Here is a 12,338-nt window from a genome sequence, read left to right as displayed (position 1 = left end):
TCTTGAGGCAGAGGAAACTCCTGTCTCAAAACAGGATTTTCCAATCCTGGCACTTGCTCCTTTTCTTGAACAAACTGCAGTGTAATGAGGCCACTCTTTGATCTGGATTCCTGTGAGGAGTTTTGGTTTTGTGGTAATGGAATATCTGACGGAGAACGATGCTTACATTATTTAATTGGCTTTGCATAAACACCTACCAGCCAAAACCATTTTCATCATTAGCAGTAGTGAAATGATGAGATAAGAAAGTCCACAGGCTTTTTGATCAAGGTAGTCGACGAGGAAATGCCATTACTGAGAATGAAGGAAGAGAATACATGTAATAGAAAAATCATACAGTAGTTTGAGTTGGAAGGACCTTTTAAAGCTCTTCTAGTCCAACCCTCTGCCATGGGCAGGAACACCTTCCACTATCCCAGTTTGCTCCAAGCCCTGTCCAACCTGTCCTCGAGCACTTCCAGGGATGGGGCAATGTTTTTGGAGTGTCTGATGGGTAGCAGTGGGGGGATCCTCTTATCCTTAAGTTAGTCCTTGGACGAAACATTTGCCTTTGAATATTTCACAAAATAACATTAGAGCTGCGATGGATTAGGAAGAAAATTGAATTTTGGTGCCTTGAAGCACACTTTAAGCTTGTTTTGATGTTCACCCTGTAAACTGCATTTCTAAATGCAGAGGTGGACAACTAGAGCACCTCAGGTGCCTGGACATTTGCTATAGAAAAGAAAAATCACACCAATCGGGCCATATAGAAGTGAACAATAAAAATATTTTGGTGGCATGACAGTTTACTGAGAAGGGAAGTGTCATTTTGAGGGTATGACAGCTGAGAGGATGATGCCAAGCCAGATCAGCAGGATCTTGAGAAACCAGATTGATTTTGATATGAGTCATTTGGGACACTCACACTGGGATAGAAAAGAGATTATTGTGTTTGAGTATCTTTGTGCAAATCTACCAGTATCCTGTAACTGGTTTGTGTTGAAGTCTATAAACTCCACATTAATATTTGTACTTGAAACTAATTAAAGTAACTTTCTGGTGGATTCTCATTTACTTGAAATATGTATTTAAAAACCCCTTTACTTACTGCTAAGTCTGCCCTGCAAAAAGAGTCATGTTGCCTTTTTCCCCCCCATCTGTGTGACACTGATGTGAAAAAACACAAAGCACAACAAGCTTTCTTCTTTCATTTGCTTTTATTCCTGCAGGCTATGAAATCACCCGAATTAAAAGAACGATTGGAGGAATCTGAGAAGTTGATTCAGGAGATGACTGTGACCTGGGAAGAAAAATTACGAAAAACTGAGGAGATAGCTCAGGTTTGCTACTTTCTTTCCTCTCCCCTGCCCCCATTTTTATGAAAAATAGGTTTGTTTTCTTTGTCTGTCAGTTCATAGGGGTTGTCTGAGTCTCTCCCCACATTTATGGGTAAGTAGGTCAAGCTTGCTGCCCTTTTGAAAAGCTTCACTTAATTCCTGTGATAGATGGGTGCCTCCCAGATTACTATTGCAGTGACAATAGTAAATTGTCACTGTATGCAAATGGAGAAGTTATTTAAAAAAATAATAATCCAGGGATGAGAGGATTACAAGGATTTTATATTCTTCAGGCAGTAAAATTGTTTGTGATGAGGGACAGGAGCATTCAGTGCAAGGTTGTGAGCTGACAGGCTCAATGCACAAGGCAAAGGGCATCCAGAATATTAAAAATTAGAGCTGTCCAGGATCTCTGTGTGTTTTAATAGCCCTTAAACTGATATTTAGGGCCTCAGACCATAATTGAAGATGATTATGTTGAAAAATGACGCAGGTCACCACGATGATTCCATGACACTTCTAGTTCTTCCCACACAAATGCTGATGTAGATATTTGCAGAGGGGAGCTGTGGAGGGGGAGGACTGGTTGGAAGGTGATGAATAGTGTGTAATAAATAAGGAGAGAAGGGAGCCTCTGGTACAAAGCCCTCTTGTAGATGCCACAATCTGAATAAACTGTGTTGACTTTGGTTTTAAAGATCCATTGTAAGAGGTGCTGCTTGTGACTCTGAGGGTTTCCTGGCTTTCAGCGCAGATTGGTACCGTGGATTTTCCTCCCTGTGTAAAAAAAATAAAATCAAAAATAATAAAAACTTTCTGCTCTCATCCTACACAATAGTTTCTAGAAATCCTGAGTGTGTGAGGAGGTTGAAAAACTGAAGTAGTGGGCTCAGCTCTACAGATTAAATGTTCCTTGATGTTTGCATGTTGCTGTGTGCTCTAGCTCTTGTCCTCTCTGTCTCTAAATTCCCAGCCTGATAGGATGTTTTGGATCTTGGAGTTTTACAAGCCTTGGAAAAGTGATTTTTTTTTTCCAGAGGGGGGTAAGGACTGTACAGCACAGGCTGATTCAGGACTGGTTGGAAGACAGTAAGGGAACCTTCTGACATCTTCAGTGGGTTTGGTGGGTTGGGCTGGATGCCAAGTGCCCACCAAAGCTCTTCTGTCACTGCCCTCTTTAGCTGGACAGGGGAGAGAAAATGTAACAAAAGGCTCACGGGGTGAGATAAGGACAGGGAGAGATCACTCACAATTTGTCATGGGCAAAACTGGTTTGACTTGGGAAAATTAGTTTAATTTATTAGCAATCAGATCAAAGTAGGGTAATGAGAAATAAAAATAAATCCTAAAACACCTTCCCCCCTACCCTTCCCTTCTTCACAGGCTTAACTTCACTTATGATTTTCTCTGCCTCCTCCCCTGAGTGGTGCAGGGGGACAGGGAATGGGGGCTGTGCTCAGTTCATCACACGTTGTCTTTGCTGCTCCTTCCTCCTCAGGGGTTGGACTCCTCACACTCTTCCCTACTCCAGGGGTCTATTCCACGGGAGAGTCCTCCAGGAACTTCTCCAGAGTGGGTCCTTCCCACAGATTACAGTTCTTCCCGAACTGCTCCAGCCTGGGACCCTTTCCATGAGGTGCAGCCCCTCTGGAACAGGCTGCTCCAGTGTGGGTCCCTTCCATGGGGTCAGTCCTTCAGGAACAGGCTGCTCCCGTGTGGGATCCCTTTCCACAGGGTCAGTCCTTCAGGAACAGGCTGCTCCAGTGTGGGATCCCTTTCCACAGGGTCAGTCCTTCAGGAACAGGCTGCTCCAGTGTGGGTCCCTTCCACGGGGTCAGTCCTTCAAGAACAGGCTGCTCCAGTGTGGGTCCCTTCCATGGGGTCAGTCCTTCAGGAGCAGGCTGCTCCAGTGTGGGATCCCTTTCCACAGGGTCAGTCCTTCAGGAACAGGCTGCTCCAGTGGGATCTGTCCCCTGTGGGGTCCCAATTCCTGCCAGCAAACCTGCTCCAGCGTGGGCTCCTCTCTCCATGGGGACACAGGTCCTGCCAGGAGCTGCTCCAGCCTGGGCTTCCCACAGGTCACAGCCTCCTTTGGGCATCCCCTTGCTCTGGTGTGGGGTCTCCAGGGGCTGCAGGTGGATCTCTGCTCCCCCATGGAGCTCCCTGGGCTGCAGGGGCACAGCTGCCTCTCCATGGGCTGCACCTCAGGCTGCAGGGGACCCTCAGCTCCGGTGCCTGGAGCACCTCCTGCCCCTCCTGCTGCACTGCCCTGAGAGTCTGCAGGGTTGGTTCTCTCACTTGTTCTCACTCCTCTTTTCTCTGCCTGCAGTTGTGCAGGATTTTTTTCCCCTTCATCACCACCATCACTGATGGGCTCAGCCTTGGCCAGTGGTAGGTATGTCTTGGAGCTGGAATTGGCTCTGTTGGACCTGGGGAAGTTTCTGGCAGCTCCTCACAGAAGCCACCCCTGCAGCCCCACTGCTATCAAAACCTGGCCATGCAAACCCAATACTGCAGAATTAGGCAGGTCTAAGGCTAAAGACATTTATACCATGGCTTTTTGAGTGGTTTTATTTCTGGCCAGCATCTACAAACATCAGTCTGTCAAATTGCAACAGGTGGGACGGGGAGATAATTGTAAATCTTTGAGGAAAGGATGATCCCTCATTAAACACCATCAAAGAGGCAGTTTGTAGTGATGGAGTGACAATAAGGCTCCACAGCCTCAAAGAATAACAGGCAGTTTTTCACATTTTCAGTGAATATTTGACACACTTTTAATGTGGTTTTGAGTGTTTAAGTTTATTAACATTAGGTCTTGAGCGAAAATTAACAGAAGCTGGCTCGTTTTCTTTCAGTTAATCCTGTGAGATTTAGACTGTGGGCCAAGTTCTCCTTTGGGCATCACGTTCTTTATCTCTGTAGATAATAAGGAATTCTGTGAACTTCGGAGCCTGGCACTGCTGATCGGAAGAAGGATCTTTGACATCACCCTGCAGTTTTTCCTCTGTTCTTTGTTGACTTTTCCTTACAAGGACATTATGTTGGTTTTGTGAGCCTGTGAGGAGACAGAGAAGAGAAAATCAAGAGCAGGTTGTGCTATTCTTTGCAATTTAATCTTGATTAGACCTGGTACAACTCCAGTGCTGAACAGAGAATTACACTCAGCAGTGTTCATACTCAGTTTTTAAATACAAAACACACTGGTAGGCAAAGATCAGAACTTTAATAAGCATTCCAGCATTATTCCTACGTATCTTTGCTAATTTTGTATTTTTTAGGAAGTCTCAGCAGCACAGGCAAAGCACTGTAGGTATCTTGTATTTTTTTTACTAACTAGTTTCACCCTCTCCTGTTTCTGCTTCCCCTTAGTAATCCTGTGAGAAGCCTCCCATATTTACTTTTAATTTTTTTGTGGACAGCGAGTCTCACTTCAGTTTCTGTCTGATCCTGGGAACAATCCTCGAGGTTTCTATCCCAGTGTGTTTTTTTGTAGAAGAATCCCTTTCTGTTCCTAAGTCAGAAACGTTTAATGTTCCTCTTTCACTGCTCTGGTCTCACCCAAACACTTCCCTTTGAAAGATGGACATTTTTGCACAGTAATGCTTTGTTGTGCATTTCTATGAAGTCCATTGACAAGAACAAAACACCATCCAAAACGCTGCTATTCTTGTTCAGCAGGAAGTGTTCTTTGCATTACTTAAATAGCAGGTTGCCAGTTTTTTGTCATTTTGATTACTCTGCAACAAAAGACAGACATGGAGCTTGACTTGGCAGCGATTTAACTTAACTTGTTGCTTTTTAGCTCCAAAGAGAAAATAAAGGGCTCTAGAGATGGCTTTGTGGTAGCATTTTGCTGGCCCAGTGAGGTCATGGAGAAGCTCCACAGAGCTGCAGTGTGTTGCTCTCTCGGCTGCTTTCCTTTTCCACTGGGAATATGGGACTGTGGGAGACCCCAGCACGGAGCCCTCCGAGACCAGAGGTGGAAGGACAGGAGAAATTACGGATAATCCCGATCAAACCTTGGTAGAACTTAGGCTTTTTTTGTCTAATCTATCTCAGAAGAAAGAGCTACCTGTCGTAGAAGCATCAATCCATCATTTTTGTCCCGTTGCTCTGGCAGATGGGAATGGAATTCCGGAGGGTTGTACATCAGTCAGCCCAATTTTGATGGCTGCTTTCTTGCAGGAGCGTCAGAAACAGCTGGAAAGCCTTGGCATATCCCTTCAGTCTTCTGGAATAAAAGTTGGGGATAATAAGTGCTTCCTGGTCAATTTGAATGCAGACCCAGCTCTCAATGAACTTCTGGTGTACTATTTAAAGGTAAATATATGTATTTATTATAAATATGATTTAAATAATATTTATTATAATATAATTTTAAATATATTTTTAATGGTAGAAGTGGGCCTCTAATGCCATTGGCAGAGGTGTACTTAGAGAGTTTTATAAAAACAGTATAAGTAAATATATTCAAAATATGTGCATGTTAAAATTGATATGAGTACAACCTTTTTATTTCAAATTTAATTCTTCATGGCAGAGGAAAGTTTGGGGATTTATGTTTTTGTTTTGTTTCTGTTTGGGTGTTTTTGAAAGAAATCTAGACATGTTCTTTTTGAGAAACTGTCTCCTGTTTTGGGATGTGGGTTTTTTTTTTTGGTTGTTTTTTTTTGTGCCAACTTCCACCAGCCTTTTCCCATAAAATTGTTTTATGTAGAGATTGGGCATATCAGTAATCAGCTTCTGCATTTGTAGTCCAAATTCTGAGTCCTGTCTTCAATTTATAAAATGCCTTTTTTAATCCTCTTCCTGCAACTTGCCAGGAGTAGAAATCAAGCTCTGTTCTGCCTCAGCACTCCTATTGATGTGCAGCCCCTGTTTCTGATATTAAACATGAAACACGTGACTTTTGGACTCTGTGCTGAAACATTTGGGTGGTTTATTCTGGTTTTTACAAATTATAGGTGTAGGACTCAGGAGGAGAAACGAGGTACAACCATTTTTAAGTCACATTTTGGAGTGCAAGTTCTAAAAATTTAGCAGTGAACATCAGCAGTTTGAGCTTCACATTAAATCGTTCTCTTCCCTTTGAAGTGGTCTGTAGTAACTCTCAAAACAGCCACAAAATCAGCAATTAGGCTGAAAGATGGTTTTGGTTTAGTTAGTCTTGGGAAGTACGTGATCCTCTTTAAGATCAGTCATCCTGGCTCTGTGATATCTCAATAAAAAATGAGGAAAAAAACTTTTTCAGTGTTGTAGCTGCTAAAAAAAACTTTAAAAAGGACAGAAGAGCTGAGGGTCTGGGAGAACAGTGGAATCTTTCTGAGATGCCTTGTCCATAAATGTCCACAGTGGGACTCAGCTGCTAATTCAGCCTGGACAGTGGCAGATGTTGAGGCAGAGCCCAGTTCTCCCAGTAGTCACTGGGAACACAGAATAAGACCCCCCAAAAGCAAAGCCTGCTCAGAAAACAGGCCTTGGCCCACCAGTACCAGCAAGAAAGTCTCGGGTGGTTCTGGGCTGCTTTCCTTTTCTAGGAAAAACTCCTTGGAGTAGATCTTGTCTGCTTCAGTTAATCTTTATTATTTTTTTTTAACAACTCAATTTTGGTTGAGCATCTTGGTGTAGAAACTCCCTTGCTTTGAAATTCTTTTGATAAAGTGACTTAGGCCTGGTTTTCCTAAAATTCTGAGATTAAACTCAGAGTATGCTGCCCACATTCCCTTCAATGCTGAGCTGTGTATGCACTGGGTCTGACAACTACTGAAGAACAACTTGAGCTGGCCTGTCTGTTGCATCTGTTCCCTAAAAATTACTTAGAGATGCCTAAAAAAGAAACTTCAGCCCCAAAAGGATTGTCCAGCCCTGGCAAAGCTGCCCAGGGCTGTGGTGGAGTCGCCGTCCCTGGAGGGATTTAAAAGCTTTGTGGATGTAGCACCTGGGGACATGGGTCAGTGCTGGCCTTGGCAGTGCTGGGGGAACACTTGGAACTTGATGTTCAAGGTCTTTTCCAACCTAAATTATTCTATAATTCTGTGTGTGGAGTGATCCTTCATCTGCCAAATCCCTCATGCCTCCAGTACCTCAGGAATTTCTTTCCTAAGGTGTTGCTGATCCGGATGGAACCTGTGCAATAGCCATGGATCTGTGAACCTCCCTTAATTCCTCTTTGGAATTCTTTATACCTTTGGCTTCTACAACGTCCCAAGGCACTGAATTCCACAATTAAATTATAAAACCCTCTTCATTTTTGGATTTAACTGTTGCCTGTAAACTTTCCTGAGTGCTCCCTGCTTGCTACTGTAAGACAAAGCATTGATTTGCTTCCAATGCTTCCTTCTTTTTCCCTCTAAGGGAAGTATTAAAGAGCTGTCAAATTTTGGAACTAGATGACAAGATACATCCAGAAGGAGATAGAACTAGTGAACTTTTGCAATCCCTTGCTAAAGTCTAAATTAATTTCTCCCCAGGAGCACACGTTAATAGGCTCAGACAACTCCCAAGATATCCAGCTGTGTGGAATGGGAATTCTTCCTGAGCACTGCATCATAGACATCACCCCAGAAGGCCAGGTTATGTTAACTCCTCAAAAAAATACTAGGTAAAGTTAAAAAATACAGCTCCAGTTTTATAATAATTGTCATTTTATTTAGCATAGTATGATTAGTGGTGCAAAAAGATGCTTGGAAAATAAGCTTTTCTATCTGTTCTGAAGCAAGAAAATTCTACTTCTTGTATCCTGATTTTACATTTTAATTGTCATCTGCCTCTCTCTCAGTTCTCAATTCATGTGCTTCATTCTAATGAGATTTCTCTCAGAGATGGTGTTTGTAGCCCGAGTTTTCAAAGAGGGGATGAGTAAATTTATGTGCTTTCAACAAGTAGATACTCCCTGATTTGCAGCTGCAGAGATGTAACTCTATCCAAGTTTGAATTAATTTTCTAGGAAATCTGTTGATATGCAAAGAGCTGCTGAAGCATTTGTTACTTTATTTGATTAAGTAGCACTACTTGAGAAGCAGATGGTACATTCAAATTGATCACAAGATGACATGCAATGTCAGCATCTCCAGTAATTTCTTGTTAACACACAAAATTCACCCTTTTCACATTTACCCTGAGCTGTAGCTGATCCTGCTTGGAGCAGATTGGAGTGGATGGCACCCTGAGATTCCCTTCAAATTTGAGTTATCCTACAATCCTATTTTCAAACTTAATATGACTCTGAAATAAAAGTAGTTTCTGATTATTTTAATTAGTTTATTGTCTTTAAGCTGTTTCAGTAGCAAAGGTGTCTAATGTCTTATTCAAAAATTTCTGCTTTGTGTCTGTATTTCAAAGTAGTGTGAAAGTGTTTCTTTCTAGTGACATTTTTTTTTTCAGGCCCTTCATTTTTAAGCTCTAATTTTACTCCTCAGACACAGTGTCATACTATCTGTCTAAATATACTGAAATTCATAAGCTTAAGAGATCAAAACAAGCCGAGTTTGAGGAGTGTATGAAACTGGGTAGATCAGTGAACTTTCTGGGGATATTTTGTCTGTTTGCAAGACATAAACCTGTTCTCCTACCCTTACTTGTTCCAGTAAAGAAAATAGTATAGGGAGGGGAAAAAATTAAGCCTTATATAGATGCATTTGCTTTAGATTTTTTCCTTTTCACAGGACATTTGTAAATGGTTCTGCTGTCGTGTGTCCAATCCAGCTCCATCATGGAGACAGGATCCTGTGGGGAAACAACCACTTCTTCAGGTACAAAAGATATCAAAGGAGTTGTATGTTTGCACCAACCCTCTGAAATACCTTAAAGATCAGTGGATTTAAATGATTACCTAAAACTTCGTTGGTTTTTTTTATGCTTGAAAGAAGAATCTGCATAAAAAGCAAGATATCAGTTCATTATTGCCTCTAAATTGTTTGGATGTGGAACAACTGAAAAATTTCATGATGTATAATTTATAATACCAGGTACTCTGTTATTAATAGAGTACAGAATGGATTGGTTAGTTTGTCTTCTACTCCCAAACCACACTCACTGGGGATCAACAAATTTTGAAAGGGAAGAATCTACTGATTTGGATTTCAGATCTGTGTCTCAGAGTTGAGCAATTAATGGTTCTTTAACAATTTCCCTCTTATTTAAAGGCTGAATTTGCCGAAGAAGAAAAAGAAGGCGGATCATGAGGATGAGGAGCGGGACAACTCCATGAAGTGCAGTAACAGTGTGGAGCAGCTGGATGTGGATGGAGACAATTCCAGTGAAGTGTCCAGTGAGATCAACTTCAGCTATGAATATGCCCAGATGGAAGTCACTATGAAGGCCCTGGGTAGTAATGGTAAGAAGCACCAGAAATTATTGGGAATATGAACAGAATATGAGGTTCCATCTTCAGGGACTCTCAACCACGAATGTTTCCCCTCATAACTTCCCACTGGAGAATTTTCCTTGTGAGTGACTCATCACAGCCATCTTTGTACTTGAGGAGGAAGAATGTCCATGGCAGCCTGTTTGCTTTGGCAGTTCTCCTTGAGGGAAAAGCCAAAGCTGGAATACTGGTGGAGCTGCAGCCTCAAATCAAAGGGTTTTCACTTTGTTGTTTATTTTTCTTGTGTTATGTCTCACTCAGGCATTAACTGCGGGGATTTCTGTCTCTGAAAGCATGTTCTTTAATTTTTGTGGTCTTATGTAGCTGTCTCAGAATGGGATTATTTTGGGAAACAGGAGGAAGGGTTTTTTTCAGCTTGGTCTGTCCCTTTTCTTAATTCTCTTAAATCATCTGTCCAGTGTGTTCTGTAGATGTTTGTTCTGCTCCACAGTTCAGCAGCATTTTTAAAATATTTTTTAAAATACATTTAAATATAAATAAAACACATTTTATTATACTTTACATATTAAAGTTTAAATACATAAACATTAAATAAGTAAATAACAAAATGTATTTTATTACATTTTACGTATCAATATGTAAATCTATAAATGTATAGATATATGGAAGAAATATACAATCTATAAAGATATAAAAATACAGATAAGAAATATATAAAATATATAGTATATGTAGAATGTATGCTAATATATAAAATACATATTATATATTAAATATATAACTATATGTAAAATATAAAAAATATATAAGAAGTATATACTATATAAAATATATAAATATATAAGAAAATATAAGAAATAAAAGTTTAATAGATAAGAAATATATATTATATAAAAATATATAATATAATATATAAACTGATACTAAAATAAATATATATTAATACTATATGTAAAATATATAAATATATGTACGAAATATATACTATGTAAAATATATAAATATATGTAAGAAATATATAATATGTAAAATATATAAATATATAAGAAATATATACTATATAAAATATATAAATATATGTAAGAAATATATACTATATAAAATATATAAATACATAAGAAAAATATGATGAATAAATATTTAATCCATAAGAAATATATTATATAAAATATATAATATAATATATATGTTAATATATGAAATAAACATATATTAATACGATATGTAAAATATATAACTACATGTGAAATATATACTATGTAAAATATATAAATATATGTAAGAAATATATAATATGTAAAATATATAAATATATATAAGAAATATATACTATGTAAAATATATAAATATATGTAAGAAATATATAATATGTAAAATATATAAATATATAAGAAATATACAATATATAGTAGGTGTAATATATTACATGTTGATGTATAAAATAAATACTATATATTAAATATATAACCATAAGTAAAACACATAAATGTTTTAAATATTTTAAGAGAAGTTGCAACAAAAATTTAGTCCCTTTTTCTGTGATAACTGTGTTTCCATCACACATCACAAGGACACTCCTTGACACGGATTTCACTGTGCCACCTTCTTTATCTCCCACATCTGCTCAGATCCGATGCAGTCGATCCTGCAGAGCCTGGAGCAGCAGCACGAGGAGGAGAAGAGATCTGCCCTGGAGAGGCAGAGGCTGATGTACGAGCACGAGCTGGAGCAGCTGCGGAGGCGGCTGTCGCCGGAGAAGCAGCATTTCCGCAGCATGGACCGGTTCTCCTTCCACTCTCCCAGCGCCCAGCAGCGCCTGAGGCAGTGGGCCGAGGAGAGGTGGGTCAGCACATCTGGCCAGCAGCAGCGTTCAGGCAAAGTTCTCCGGTGCTTCTGAGTTTTGGAAGGTTTTCGTTGTGTCGCAAAGCTCTACTGAGTTTCTGGCAGGACTCCTGGAGAGCTTGGGGAGGACACGGCCGAAATATTAGTCTAAGAATTGTAGAATGATTGAATAGTTTGGGTTAGAGGGCACCTCAAAGCTCATATCATTCCAATGCCCTGCCATGAGCAGGGACACCTTCCACTAGAGCAGCTCCAAGCCCCATCCAACACCTCCAGAATAATCAGATTTATAATAGTGGAAAAGCTGAGAAAGAATGAGTTCCTGCTTTGTTCTTAAGGATAAACTCTATCCTGTTCAGCAACAAATTTGACTAAAGATGAGGTGATTGGAAGAAATTTTGAGACTTCTGTATGAGTTTGTTCTGTGGATCATGATTCAGCTGCTGGAAGGTTGTTTTTCCTCTTGACTCGGATCTGACAGACCTGACAACCGCAGGAGTGCAGAAAGAAAAGGGAGTAAGAGGATGATACAAAGAATTTTAAACCAGAGCATTGCAAAAAGCAATTTAATAACCACAGAGGGGTCACTGTCCTCTTTGCCTCCTCCTGAGGTTTTTTACTTCAGCCCCTCCATGATGTTCTCCAGTGTTGCTGTCAAAAAGAGCAGCAGTGGGAGGAAGATGAAACTTAACCCTAAATCAATGAGTATGAAAAAGACATTGTCATGAGAAAATACAAATCTAATATATGGGGCTAGAAAAGCAGCTTTTGAAGTAGAAAATATTTGAGACAGTCTAGCGAGGTGCGTGGCTGGAATATTTTGTGGTTCCAGGTTCCTGTGCTGCACA

General features: G+C 40.0%; 1 protein-coding gene across 5 annotated transcripts in view; it reads left to right on the top strand.

Moving 5' to 3' along the window:
• The window catches only part of KIF13B (kinesin family member 13B), a 129,897-nt gene that overhangs the window by 64,915 nt on the left and 52,644 nt on the right, over window positions 1-12,338 (top strand). For all 5 annotated transcript variants that reach the window (XR_001877313.1, XM_017830471.1, XM_017830470.1 and 2 more), the window contains exons 12-17: window positions 1,212-1,322; window positions 5,508-5,642; window positions 7,793-7,923; window positions 8,987-9,073; window positions 9,467-9,657; window positions 11,277-11,487. Coding sequence is in view for 4 of the 5 variants with exons in the window: in XM_017830471.1 (XP_017685960.1) it covers window positions 1,212-1,322; window positions 5,508-5,642; window positions 7,793-7,923; window positions 8,987-9,073; window positions 9,467-9,657; window positions 11,277-11,487 (866 nt within the window). In the remaining variant the exon portion in view is untranslated. The remainder of the gene's footprint in view (window positions 1-1,211; window positions 1,323-5,507; window positions 5,643-7,792; window positions 7,924-8,986; window positions 9,074-9,466; window positions 9,658-11,276; window positions 11,488-12,338) is intronic.

The sequence above is a fragment of the Lepidothrix coronata genome, unplaced genomic scaffold, assembly GCF_001604755.1.
Source record: "Lepidothrix coronata isolate B3197 unplaced genomic scaffold, Lepidothrix_coronata-1.0 Scaffold179, whole genome shotgun sequence".
NCBI lineage: Eukaryota > Metazoa > Chordata > Aves > Passeriformes > Pipridae > Lepidothrix > Lepidothrix coronata.
Note: the sequence above shows the minus strand (reverse complement) of the source record. Positions and strands in the feature narration are given on the sequence as shown.